General features: G+C 37.8%; 1 protein-coding gene and 1 long non-coding RNA gene across 5 annotated transcripts; both read left to right on the top strand.

Moving 5' to 3' along the window:
- The first annotated feature begins 757 nt into the window (after positions 1–757).
- tmed8 (transmembrane p24 trafficking protein 8) lies at positions 758–3,860 on the top strand. 4 transcript variants are annotated; one of them, XM_023276441.3, is made up of 6 exons: positions 758–918; positions 1,237–1,406; positions 1,531–1,624; positions 1,738–1,831; positions 2,053–2,346; positions 2,518–3,860. In XM_023276441.3, the coding sequence occupies exons 2-6, from the start codon at positions 1,288–1,290 to the stop codon at positions 2,733–2,735; spliced, it is 819 nt and encodes a 272-aa protein (XP_023132209.1). In that variant the 5' UTR covers positions 758–918; positions 1,237–1,287; the 3' UTR covers positions 2,736–3,860. The 4 variants fall into 4 exon arrangements, with proteins under 4 accessions (XP_023132209.1, XP_023132211.1, XP_023132210.1 ...); XM_023276443.3 differs by having other exon boundaries at positions 763–918; positions 1,295–1,406; XM_023276442.3 differs by having other exon boundaries at positions 770–1,016.
- Positions 3,861–6,488: 2,628 nt separating this feature from the next.
- LOC129347786 (uncharacterized) lies at positions 6,489–9,606 on the top strand. Its single transcript, XR_008600043.1, has 3 exons — positions 6,489–6,740; positions 7,884–8,032; positions 9,038–9,606. It is a non-coding gene; the product is annotated as an uncharacterized LOC129347786 (long non-coding RNA).
- Positions 9,607–13,281: the final 3,675 nt, after the last annotated feature.

Here is a 13,281-nt window from a genome sequence, read left to right as displayed (position 1 = left end):
TTCTGTGACTATGACATTGCAATTAGGCTAATTGGAGAACATGTTTAGATGTGATTGTATACAATCATGAATAGCATGCAAGTGTATTTATATTGCACCAAGTTATTTACAGGCAAAGGTAAAAAAAAAATAAAATAAAATACAGCAGATGGACATTTTTAATAGAATATATTTTTATAGAGAACAGGAGAAAAACACAACAGATAAAAGAAAAACATAAAAATGCAAACAGACAATAAATAGGAAAAAAGTCCAGACAAGTTTAATTAAAGTACTGGTGGTTTACCTTATTTTTAGATAGTTTTTTTAAATGATTACTCTACATAGACAGCTAAGATTGAGTCAACTGTACAAACTTGGCCAATAAAGCTGGTTCTGATTCTGATTTATATCAGACACTATAAAATAAAATTAAAAAATCATACCAGGGCTCATAGTTTAAAACCCACTGCTCCAGTCAGTCTGCACTCAGTCATATTGGTGTGGCACACAGGTTAATGTGGGATGACCTTACTTTCCACAGAGCAGTGATTTATTGATTTTTACTGCGGAATAATTTGAAAATGGTGCAATTATCAGGTTAAAATGTAAAGACTGAGCTGAGCTAATCCCTCCAATGTGTCCAGATCCTAACAGCACGTCTGTGTTTAACCACTAATCAGCTGTAAAGCAGTGAGGAGCTGCTGTGATTCAGTCCTGATAAATCTGCAGATTCGCTCATATTCGGCAACTCTCGAGAAAACTCGGAAGTCTGAAAAATTCGCGTCTGTTTTTTCCTGTCAAGGAGCAGCAGCAGCAGCACAGACGTGGACAGACCCGTCACATGACTGCGGGGATATGGAGATGTATTTCCTAATAGTCTGAGTTGGATTAAAGTCAAATCACATCAGGTCACCAGATTATCGGCGCTGCTTCGCGGTAAGAGAAGTTTGAGGTCAGAGTCCGCAGCTCCGGCGGCACTTTAACAGCTACGTAGCTAACATGAGCTAACAGCTAGCATCCAGCTGCAAGCTAATGTGAGTTTAACAGGATGGAGCTCGAAGCAGGAACCCAACACACACACATATGCACACATACACACACGGATAATTCACCTCTACGGCTTTATCTGTTAAATAATAAGTCAGTGCTGTGGTTAGCTGCATGTATTTGTGATAAACAGCAGTTTGTTTAGTTTATGTGCCTGCGTTGAGAGGCTAGTGCCCGTGTTTGATCTCTCCCTCCCTGTGATCGTAGGGGCGGGGTTTCATCTGTTTCAGCCTCGCAGTCTGAGCTGTTTGTCTTGTCATGACAGCCATGGAGAGATTAGAGGCTACATCAGAGCTGCAGTCACGGCTGTCATCCTTGTCCTTCTCGTCTTTTCCCGGAATAACATCCAAACAGTCCGACAACAGACCGCTGGACAGGTAACCTGTTGCTGCAGACACTGCTTCATATTCAGCCACTAAACGGACTGCTAGTTAGTCTTCCTGTATGTTAATGTCATAACCGTGTAAATATTCGGATTCCTGCTGTGCTGCTTTACTTCAGGCTCCAGAATACAAATCTGTCAGTGGGCTTCACTCAATCCACAAACCAGGCTGATATGGATGAAACCAAGGAGGATTCAGGACAGCACTGTGAGGTAGGTAATGTTGATGTATGTGGGGTGAGCTGTCGACAAGTAGCAATAATCAGAGAGATGCAATCTATTATGACTTCTTTCCAGTAATATGTGTTATGTGTGTGCATTTTCAGGGTGATGAAGAGGCCCCTGCTGAGCTGGCCCTGGGGGAAGGAGGCGAGGAGAACAACAGCAGTGGGAGCTGTCAGCTCTCTGCTGAGATGAAAGGTGAGGACCTGCTGAGTGTGCCATCAGGTCCACTGCTTTGTTTTCTCACCAATTTGGATTCACAGTTTTGATAAATGTGTCACTAATAACAAAGTTCCGTGTAGTATCCGCTCTAAAATGGTAAATCTGCTCTATAATAAGGCTTGTCTAAGCTTCATAAGTAATAACCCTGCCATTAAACTCTGGTTGAACTAACGTCTGTCTGCTCCGTACATTCTCAGCCCAGATGCCACCCCTGAATCCTCCAGCAACTTGGACATCTGCTGCCCTGAAAGAGCTCAAGGCGAAGCTCCGAACTGAGAAGGACAGCATGGTGACGGTGTACCGAGGCGACATCATGACGGTTCATGTGCCCACTGTGCCCGAGGCCAAGAAAGTGTGCTGGGAGTTTGCTACAGATGGTTATGACATTGGCTTCGGCATATATTTTGACTGGACTCCGGTGACGAGTCGGTCGATCACGGTGCACATCAGCGAGTCAAGTGATGACGAAGATGAAGAAGAGGAGCTGGAAGGTGAGGTGGCGACTTAGAATTTGAAGCAACTCCCATATGATCTCGCATGTAGGCCTTTTTCACTTCATGATTCTCTAAAAACACATCTATAAAACACACCGTAATCGCATTTTTATGTGTTTTCCTCCAGGCAGTATGTTGACTTTGTGGTTTACACGATTTCCATTGCAGGGCCCGTCAGCAACGGTGATGTAGAGAAGGGCTCCAAAAGTCACGCCAACTCCAACCTGGCTGAAATCTTACCTGTATACCGTCAGGACAGCCATTTGTCTGTCCACGGGGGGAGCCACGACTTTCCAGGTGAAGGCACGTACCTCCTAAAGTTCGACAACTCCTACTCTCTTTGGCGAAATAAAACACTTTACTACAGGGTTTATTACAGTGCCTGAGATGCCAATTTATTGCTTATGAATGTATAATTTACAGAAGAATATTACTCATAAGAACAATGAACTATTTTTGATTCCACACTTGGGGGGAAAAAATTGAAATTATAATATAGAAGGTTAAATATACGCAAATCTATTTTTTATCACTATCAGCTTGTGTTGTCACATGTTGAACTCGTGTGTTTAGTTTTGCATCGTGTGCTTCAGTGTCTTGATGATATGTATTTAAAAAAGCCTTGCATATGTGCCATATTCCCATGTATGCACTGTGCTGTTTGGTCAAGTGCCCGTCATAAAGCATATATTGTCTCCTCCTGTAACATTTCTATGGTAGCAGTGATCAGGGAACACCTGCACAGAATACATTTTGCCAAGACAGGTGCTTAATCAGCAGTGCTCTAAAGAAATGAAATTTGATTTGTTGTGTGTGTGTGTGCACCTTTTTATGACCACGATCGTTCTGTTGCGTTTGTCGTCGTTCGCTGTATTTATCATCCGACTTTGTGGCGTAACTTATTGTTTTTTTGTTTTTTTTTTTTGTTTTTTTTTTTATCTGTGTTGAATCTAATCATGTGATATCGCAGAATACAATATAAATTCCAAGTACTGACGTCTGCTGTCATAGTGGCGTGTTGGTAAAAGTTGAATGTACTAAAAGCGAGTGGTCACGGTAATCCAGAGTGCTTTTTATGACACAAATAAAAGCCATCCCTTATCACATAAAGCTCTTATTATGTAATATAGATTCAATATTTACATTTGCCTTGCCCCCCTTTAATTAGCTGTTTTGCATAAAGGCACCAGTATATTTCATCTACATGTATTTTGTGCAGAGGTCTGTGTAAGTAAAAATCACTGTTTGTTTTTGGGTATCGTCAGTGCGTCGGACATACTTTGTATTTGAGCGTACTTTGTTCCATCCTCTCTGTAAAACCAATGCTTCTACCGTATTCACTTGTGCGCATGTTCCCAAAGAAGTCACAGATATGCCTGCTAACATATACTATGTAAAGCAACTGATTCAAAGTTTCCCAGCTGTTTGCTGTACTGTACCTTCACTGTAAGTTATGCTGATGGCATTTGTTCCTGAGATTTATATTACGCAATAAAATGAAGATTGTCTAATTTGTTTTGTAATTAATCGGAGCATCGCATCGATAGGTGATTGTTTAACATACAGCAGCTGCAAAATTGCAACGTAATTACCTTACCAAATCTGCCCATTCCACCCAAGAGCTGTCATTTTATAATAGTCTCACTGCAGATCCAGGATTAGAAAGCGCTTCAGGATGGTCCCTTGTGTTTCCATTAAATTGTGGCATCAGGGGATTGATGTAATTGTTACAGAGGTGCTGATGAAACCAGGTTTTATTTTCAGCTCTCCCTGAGGGACAGTCACAATCCTAAGTTACATCTCGTCTCACTCATGCTTTGCTGGATTTCTAAAAAGCAGTAGGACAAACATGTTCTTTAGCTGCCCTCATGTGATGCTGCTCCAGTTATGCCTATTGTTATTACTCCAAATACTACATTGTTCCGGTTTTATTTTCAAATCTTAAAGGGTGTTTAGTTTTGCAAGTAGCTGCATTAGATTTAAAGCAGTTTTTAGTGTCACACCCTCCCCCCATTGTATGTAATATATGCACACGAGGGAGACAATATCAGCATTAAAAGAGCATTAAATGATTATCTGACAAAATTTCTTTCTTTTGTATAACTTTTGTCCATCCAGGAACAATCTTATGTATGATGGTGTCCTGCCCAAAACAGGAAGCAGCACAGTTTGATAAGTTACAGCTGTACTTAAATGATATTTACATAAAGATCAAGAGAGCATAATAGCATAAATTTGCAAAAGTATGTCACAAGTCATAAATGTCAACAATGCGATTGCACAAGGTGAAGGTGAGTCAGTCATAGCAGGTATATCTGAATGTGATTTCGGTTTTCATCATTTAAGATTTTAATTTAATTAATACATTTTTAAAATATAACTATACCCATAAATAATAAATAGAATTGTTCCAATTAAAAACCCTCCATTGAACATCAGGTTTTTGTCCATATTTTATGTTTATATGCTGGAAGATATGATCGAAATAAGCAGTCGGCACCACGACTGAGCATCTCCACCTAAACACTGCAGTGCACTGATGATAGTCTCAAAAACACAGACTCAGACTTCCAAGGTTTCGTACATAATTAACCTGAGGAACCAAGCCTGTTAACTTGCAGGGTGGAGCTGTCTGTATAATTATGGCTCTTTCAAACACAATGTGGTTTGAACTGCTGGGTTCAGTGCTTCGCTGGGGGGAGTCACAGAGGATAAAACAGTTTTCAAAACTTCTAATGGGACTACATCTCTAAGTCAATAAAATAATATGTATGAAAATTATACTTCATTACCTCAGTTGGGAAACTTTAATTATGCTTGTGTGGCTATTAAGGCGGACACACAGACCAAATCTTTATTTACACATACTGCCAAACCTACAGTTGTTAATACTATTGACTGTGTGTAGAGAGGTACAAACACACCTGACATGTATACTTGGTTAGATTTCCAAATTTGGGGTTTCCTCCCAACTTCTCATTATAAATGTAAATGTGTGTCATGTAATTCAAGGAATTAAGACACATTTGCCTTCCATGCCTAATCAATTGTGGGACTTTGAGTAACATAGTTGACATTTTTGCTGTTTTCAGGCCTAAAATCAACATGACCGCCTATAACCAAACACCACATGGCATTTTTAGAGAAAGATTCTTCTAAATATTATATATACAATTGAGTAAAACTGAAATTGAAAGTTATTTATAAAGATATTATAGCAACACTGTCCACACTTGACTCACTACTTTATATTAAATAACTCAGAAAGCCTTGGAGTCTTGCCAGTCTTTTCTTCAGGAGGAAATGATATCATGTGGAGCAGGTCATGTGATCTGGAATTAACACACTTCCTTGAGAGGTGTTTTTGTAATGGGTAACTTAGTTGAAAATGATTTCTCGGACACAGATTCAATTTGTTATTTTCCATATAAAATTTGATGTATTGCCAAAAAATAAATATCTGTAATAATTATCTCAACTTAACAAAAAGAACACAATCAAAGCCATTTTTGAATAACCTCATTTTATTGTTGTTTAGCTAATTAGAAGGTGGTTGTTGCTAAATTTGGACTGTTATTTAGCTGACATTTTAGTGATATCCAGTCATTTTTTATTAAGTGATTGTTTCCATAATAAATAATTATGGAATTTGTAAAGACATGAACATAATGAACGTAAAAAAGATTTTTTTTTTACTTTTAATAAAAATGTATGCAAGATAGGTCCGTGTATGGATCTGGTAATTGGATTTTCTGTTCTGAAACGGGTATTGAAAAACAAAAAAACGAGTGGTTATTTGATTTTCGTTTTCAAATACAAAAATTAAAATTGAAATACAAGGCGTTTTTCCTTTTCATGATCAAAAGGGATATACGATTTATTTTTTTAAATGATTTGATTTTCGTTTTATATTTAGAATTACAAGAAAGTAAAATCAGTAAGAGACAGAAACGAAAAAAGGTCAGCTTTTTCATTTTCTGAGACCGGAAGTGGTCATCGGCAAGTGTGGAGCCAAACAGAGTACGGTGCATAGACTGTATATACATTTTTTTCGTTAGTTTTCATGGTCAAAATGAGAGATCAGGTGGCCGATCTTAAAATAAATCAATATTGATTTTTTTTTATAGAGCGTTAAAGTTTTGCAAACCCAGGGGGCGGGGCTACTTGATGACAGTCTGGTCTGGAATGATTGACAGGTCCTATGGAGGAGGCAGCAGAGACTCTGCTCTCCTCGTTTGGATTAATTCTGATATAATAACTGTTGGTTTATTTATCGGTGGAGCAGCACAACATTTTCCACAGACAGTTTTCCTGCCCGTTGGCTTGTTTTAACCAGTTTTCTACCTTCGGCTGATTCTACCAGCAGACACTGAAAGGACTCTGATAGTTCGGTAAGTAAATGTTTATTTTCGTATCAGTGCCGCTTTTAATGCACTTTATATGCAGCTTTAGTGTCAGATATAATGTGTTCCATGCACTCCAGATGTTGGTGGAGTTTGTTTCAGTGTGTGTTGACCAGAGAAGAAAGTTAGCATAGTAAATATTAGCTTTAATGTTAGCGATGCTAACCGAGCTAGCAGTTCAGTTGTAGCCTGATTAAAGCTAACGTAGCATTAAGCTAACGATGTTTGTGTTGAGTTTCATGTAAACAGCTGAAGTGTGTTGTGTTCCTGTAATGTGGTTCATTAAGTTCATAAAACTGTGGCTGGTTGACATGAATGTAACGTTCAGGAAACTTAAATGTGATTAAAACAGTAATGTTAATGTTCTAGTTGTCAGTAATCAGCTTTAATTTGACACTAAAACAGACTGATAGTTTTAAATGACATCAGTTTCATTAATTTGTTGAAAATTGTCTCATTTGTTGTTGTGATGTTGCTGCTGATTCTTTAAAACCAGATGATCTGTGTTGAAGACACGTTTAGTTCTAGTATCAGAAGTACAAGAAGGAAAATGGAAGTTTAGTTCTGCTACATCAAAGATTTCAGGATTAAAGTAACTCAATGAGTCTTTATGCCTCAAACTTTGTTTTTACAATAAAGAAATAATGAAATAATCACAGATAATAAAAATATAAATAGCAGAGAAAACCTGAGAGAATAATTTCCTGAAAAGTCTGTGAAGGAAAAGCAGCTTTTTTATCCTGAAAGATCAGAATCAGCTCCAACATCTGCAACTGAAAGCATCAAGTCAACCAGAAAGAAAAGAAAAAAGAAAATGAATTATTTCTGATCACATCTGTTCCACTGCTCACAGGTTGCTGCTGCTCACATTCTTCACATTTATAGTCCACTTTTAAAAGTTCAGCAGACAGGTGCTCTGCTTTGGAGTGTGACGATGTCGTCGGTGATGTGGAGAGTGAAGTTTCCGTTTCACCCACAGCGTGCTTTAGGGCAGCCGGGTCGGACTTGATGTTTGAAATACTGACTGACAGCTCAGATTTAACTGTCTGTAGTTCCGTTTTGATGGATGTTAAATTTTCACTCAAAGCCGCCAGGAGCTGAGTCTTTAAAATAACCGCCGTCTCGTTACAGAGTGAAAGTAGCAGTTCCTCCTTAAGGTCAGAGATTGCAGCATCTGAGGGCCTCTTCAAAAGAAGAAGTAGTTGATGAAGGTGTTCTGGAGCAGGACCAGAAAGACCACGACCAAGCAGCCTTGAGATCTTAGGCAGCGTCTCCCTCAGGTGGGTGTCAACGGTGTTCACGGTCAGGTCTGTGGTAATCCCATCAAAAAACAAAACAGAAAAAAAATCAAGATTATAAATCAACATGTAACCAAATCACTCTGTGTATAACGCCATAGTATAGGATGTAGTTCAGAAAATGTCAAAGTATAGTATACTTTTCAAGAATAACATAGTATGGCCTGTAGTTCATAGTATAGCATGTCGGCAAAAAACCCAACTGATTATTATGTGGTTTAAAAAGCACAAAATGATAGGATGTTGCCTGAAATTGTCATGTATGATATGTGGTTCAAAAAATGTCATAGTGCAGTATATTGTCAAAATAGTATGTTATTCAAGAAAACATCAGAGTATGTCGTCTAAAAAATGCCATAGAATAATATTTCATTGCACAAGTAAAAGTATAGTAATTTTTAAAACTGTTCAAATTCTTAAAATATGTTGCTAAAAAACGACAAAAAAAACTTAAACAAAAAAAGTCATAGTAATATGTCAATTTGAAAAGCCTATAGTATAGCGTGTCGCCCAACAAACATCATAGTATAGCATGTCACTCTAAAAACATCATAGTATAGCATGTTGCTCTAAAAATGTCATAGTATTGCATGTCGCTCTGAAAACGTCATAGAACAGCCTTTAGTCCACAAAACGTTGTTTTGTCCTGGCTGTCTGAAGTAGGTGAGGAGCAACACAAAAACAGTTCAAACGCTGGTTTCCAGAGGGTTAGACAAGTATTTATTTGAAAGAGTAAGTTTACAACAACACAACATGTGAGGGGGTTAAAAGCAAATGGGCGTTAGTAAAATAAAAATAAATAAACAGAACTAAAAGTGAACTTCATGTTGACATTGATGGGCATTCCAACCAGGAACAAAGTAAAAGATAATCAATACAAAAAAAACTCTTCCTGTTCACCTCTTAAAACCCAAAAACACACCGCAGTAGCACCCTAAACTAAAACTACCAATGGGTTCCCTGTTTTCCTTTCTGAACAATTCAAAGGTCCCTCTCTATCTCCCCACACATCCACCAACCACTGGAACACATCTCCAAAGTTCTGCTGGGCCAGCTCAGCTTCCCCTCAGAAGAAGTGGCGCCACCTGCCAGATGAAGGAGCCTTTTGAGAGGCAGCTGGCATCGTGATTGGACTATACTTTGGTCTGTTCCAGTCCAGCTTCAGCTCCAGAGACGGCAGGCGGGACGAGTCAACGGAGGCCGGGTGGACGAAGGCATGCAGCTGAGTACAATACAGAAAACAACAGAGGAGGAGTGCAGCGGCCCAGGGCCAGAACAAACAGAGTAGCATCATATGTCTCTTAGAAAACATCATAGTATAGCCTTTGGTATGAAAAAACGCCATCATATACATCGTATATTGTACAAATAACAAGTCAAAGGAAAGAGACATACATTGTAGAATTGTACTAATTGTGGGCTAACTGATTTACTGATTATCAGTATTTTGTTTTTGACCGATTTACGGTAATAAATCAATTTAAAAATGGCGCTACTTTGGCTCTGAACCTTTATCTACCTGTGGTCGCTCTGTCTTCTGGAGTGATTTGATTGGTGATACATCACGAATAAAACTCCTTTAACTTAACATCTGTAAACAAAACAAAAACGTATCAACAAAGTTTTCTGTTGAAGTTTGTGTTCTTGTAAGTTTAACTCCAAGATTATAAATACTTTCATTTACTGCAAATGAATATCCAAATGAATATACTCCAAATGTCTCACTAATAATCATTATCAGCCTTAAAAACCCACAAAACACCCCTCTATACACTGGACCACACTTAGTACAGTCCGGTTCCCCCTTCAATAAATCTGCTTGGAATCTTCCACTTCCTGTTTGTCAAAGTGGCCTTCTACCTGGACAGGTTTTGTTGGAGCTCATGCAACAAACATTTTGGGTAACTGCACTTTAATATGGATGGATGACACTGAATTAGAGTCTGTTTTCATGAGACTGAGTTAAGATGTGTAGCTCTGTCATTAAATAGGAAATTATTTCTCAGAATTCACAGAGAAAAGTCTGAAATGTTTGCTAGGTTAGCGTCCCACATGTTCTTTGGCTCAGCTAAAGCTAACTCTCTCCAACTTCGGATCTCTTGAGTTGCTTGTTGTTAAAATATCTTGCTAGATTTGCTGAAGCTCAGAAAGTCTGAGATGTTTGTTCAAAATAAGCTCATTCTCACGTCTTATCTGAACTGTCTTCTTTTGTTTTAACTTTCCCTAAACTTAGGAGTTAATGAAAGAGCAGCACATCCAGACTCAGTCTCATTTATGTAGAGATTAAACTTCAGTGTCAGTCATTGATGTTAAAGTGCAGTTTTTCAAATGTTTGTTGCACATGCTCCCGACCAAACCAGTCCAGGTGGAAGACGATGTGAAGAGAAAGCTCCAGAGGATGAATATCACACATTTACGTTGGAAATAAATGTCCTTTAATTTGACATTGTCATGCAAATGATGTTCAGATCTTTCAGTGTTTTGTTGATGTTTGTTTCTAAATGTTTTTTGACACTCGGCCCCAAAGATTAAAACCTTCTACGGCTCACAAGCTGCAACAATTCACACATTATCAACTATCTTTCTGACTAAACTAAGATAAAAAGTGAAAAACTGCCTGATTCCTGCATCATGAATGTAAATCTTTTTGGTTTTTATGACAGTAAACTGAATATATTTGGGTTTGACATTTTATAAACCAAAACAATAAATGAATTACTGGAGAAAACAATCAACAGATTAATGGACAAAGAAAATGTGTTTTCCAACATATATGGCTGAATTACTCCAACATTACAAGATATATACAATTTTAATTCAATTTTATTTATATAACGCCAATTACAGGTCAAATTGTCTCAAGATGCTTTATTTTTATATTTTTTTGTCATATCTAAAATATGACAAAGTAAGAAATTAAAACCTCTTGACTAATCCAATTTATTATTTGGTTTTTAAGAGACTAATGGACAACTAAAATAACTTTCTAAACTAAAACTAATAAACATGAGGTCAAATAGAAGGAAGAGTTTTAAATACTGCAGTCCCACAACAACAAGAATAAACTTTGTCAACAAAAAGTAAATCTGCTGGTGGATTCCATTAAAGTCCTAATAAATGATGATAAAGTGTGATACTAAAGGTTTGTGGTGCTAAAAATCTCCAAGTAAAGATATCAAGTTGAACATCTGGATGGAGGTTGATAAAAGTTGACCTCCCTTCATTTCTCTGGAGCGACTCCATGGATTTTATGGATGCTGGTTAAAGTTCTTCTAGTCGTCTTCCTTCTAGTCGCTGTAAAAAGTCAGTCCATCCTGGCCGACTTCAACACCTCTTCATGACAACTTGTTCTGCCTCCGACCTCGTGGAAACTCCAGAAACTCGGGAAAACCTGTGGAGACTCGAAGAACTCGTGGAGACTCGAAGAACTCGTCGGGCGGGGGAAGGTGTGGTGGGCGGTGGGGGGAGGTGGGGGAGTAGAGGGGGGAGGCCGCCACCCACATCCCCGCCTACTCTCCGCCCTGACTCCACCCTGACTCCGCCTTGGCTCCACCCATGTGGTCGCTTCGGAAACTACGATGCCAAAGGGACGACGAAATCATTTCTTTTCATCTGATCTGTAGCTCAGTGAGTTAAGGATTTGCCTATGGAGCTGCAGGTCGCTGGTTCAAGACCAGACACTTCTTAAATTTTCTCAAAATCCTGACAAAGACAAACAAAGAAAAAGGCCGGTGGTGGGTCTTGAACCTGCGACCTTCCACTTGGTAGTCTATCCTCTTAACCCCCTGAGCTATTCGCTCAGATACTAATTCTTCTTTTTTTTGCGCATTTATCATCTATTTTTTGTCATTTTCGAGTTTTTTTTTTAACTCGAGTCTCGACTCGACCGTTTTTCTCAGGAGGTTGGACTTCAGCCTTTGTGCTGGAGGGTGGAACCCTCAGTTCCAAGACTTTCCAAAGCCTCCAGACCTCCCGAGTCCTCAGGACCTGAGCTTTCACACAGTCTGAGGGCTGAAATTTTCTAAGTCCCACAGTAGTTCTCTGTTAGTTTGAACCTTCAGACAGTCTGAGGGCTGAAATTTTCGAAGTCCCACAGTAGTTCTCTGTTAGATTTAACTTTCAGACAGTCCAAGGACTGATATCCTCTAAGTTCCTGAGTAGTTCTCTGTTAGTTTGAACTTTCAGACAGTCTGAGGGCTGAAGTTTTAAAAGTTTCTCAGTACTTCTCTGTTAGTTTGAACCTTCAGACAGTCTGAGGACTGAAAACCTAAAACTTCTTGAGTAGTTCTCTGTTAGTTTGAACATTTAGACAGTCTGAGGACTGAAATCTTAAAAGTTTCTCAGTACTTCTCTGTTAGTTTGAACTTTCTGGTTAACAGAAGCCTTAAAACTTGTGACCATGAGTCTTGATTTCACATTTAGACCATCAATCTGAGTTCTTCTCAGACCTTCACCTGTGGGTTTTTTAGAAATCCTCAACAAACTTTGATTCTCTTCACTGAACAGTAAAGTTTGTGGAGATCAAAAGGTAACATTAGTTTGATCGATGCCTTCAGCTACTAGTAGACTTTATCTGGAAAGCAGTTTTCTGAAATGAGTTCTTAGTAAATCTGTCCACAATCAAACCAAGAACATAGAAAGAGGAAATGTTTGAAGAAACAACTTGATGTTTTCATTTCAGACTAGAAAACACTTTAAGACCTTCATCTGTTTTTGCTCCTTTTGATCGTTTTATTGTCTCTTCTGTTTAATTTGATCTTCTAAAGTTTAACTGGTGTCTTTTCAAATGTTTTGTCTTTAGTTTGATTCTTCTTAAATGTTTAGTTTTGCTCTTTTCTCACATTTTATTATTTTCTAATGTCTGATTTGATTTCCAAATGTTTTATCTTTTTAATGTTTAATTGTTTTTTCAAATGATTTATCGGCTTGTTTGAAAAATTTCCTTTTCTTTCCCGATGTTTAATTTTTCAATTAAATCTTTAAGGTTTTTCTTTTTAAATGTTTTACCACCTTTTAATGTTTAATTTTCTTTTTAAATGCTTCATTGTATTTTCTGTTTAATGCCTATTTAAAGTTTTATTGTCTTTAAGATTTAATTTTCTAATTAAACATTTATTTTTTTAATTAAATGTTTTGTCTTTTTAAAGGTTTAATAATCTAATTTAATGTTTTGTATTTTTGTATTAAATGTTTAATATTCTTCTTGTTTAATTGTATTTTTTAAATGTTTA

This window comes from Amphiprion ocellaris, chromosome 20 (assembly GCF_022539595.1).
Source record: "Amphiprion ocellaris isolate individual 3 ecotype Okinawa chromosome 20, ASM2253959v1, whole genome shotgun sequence".
Taxonomy (NCBI): Eukaryota; Metazoa; Chordata; class Actinopteri; family Pomacentridae; genus Amphiprion; species Amphiprion ocellaris.
Note: the sequence above shows the minus strand (reverse complement) of the source record. Positions and strands in the feature narration are given on the sequence as shown.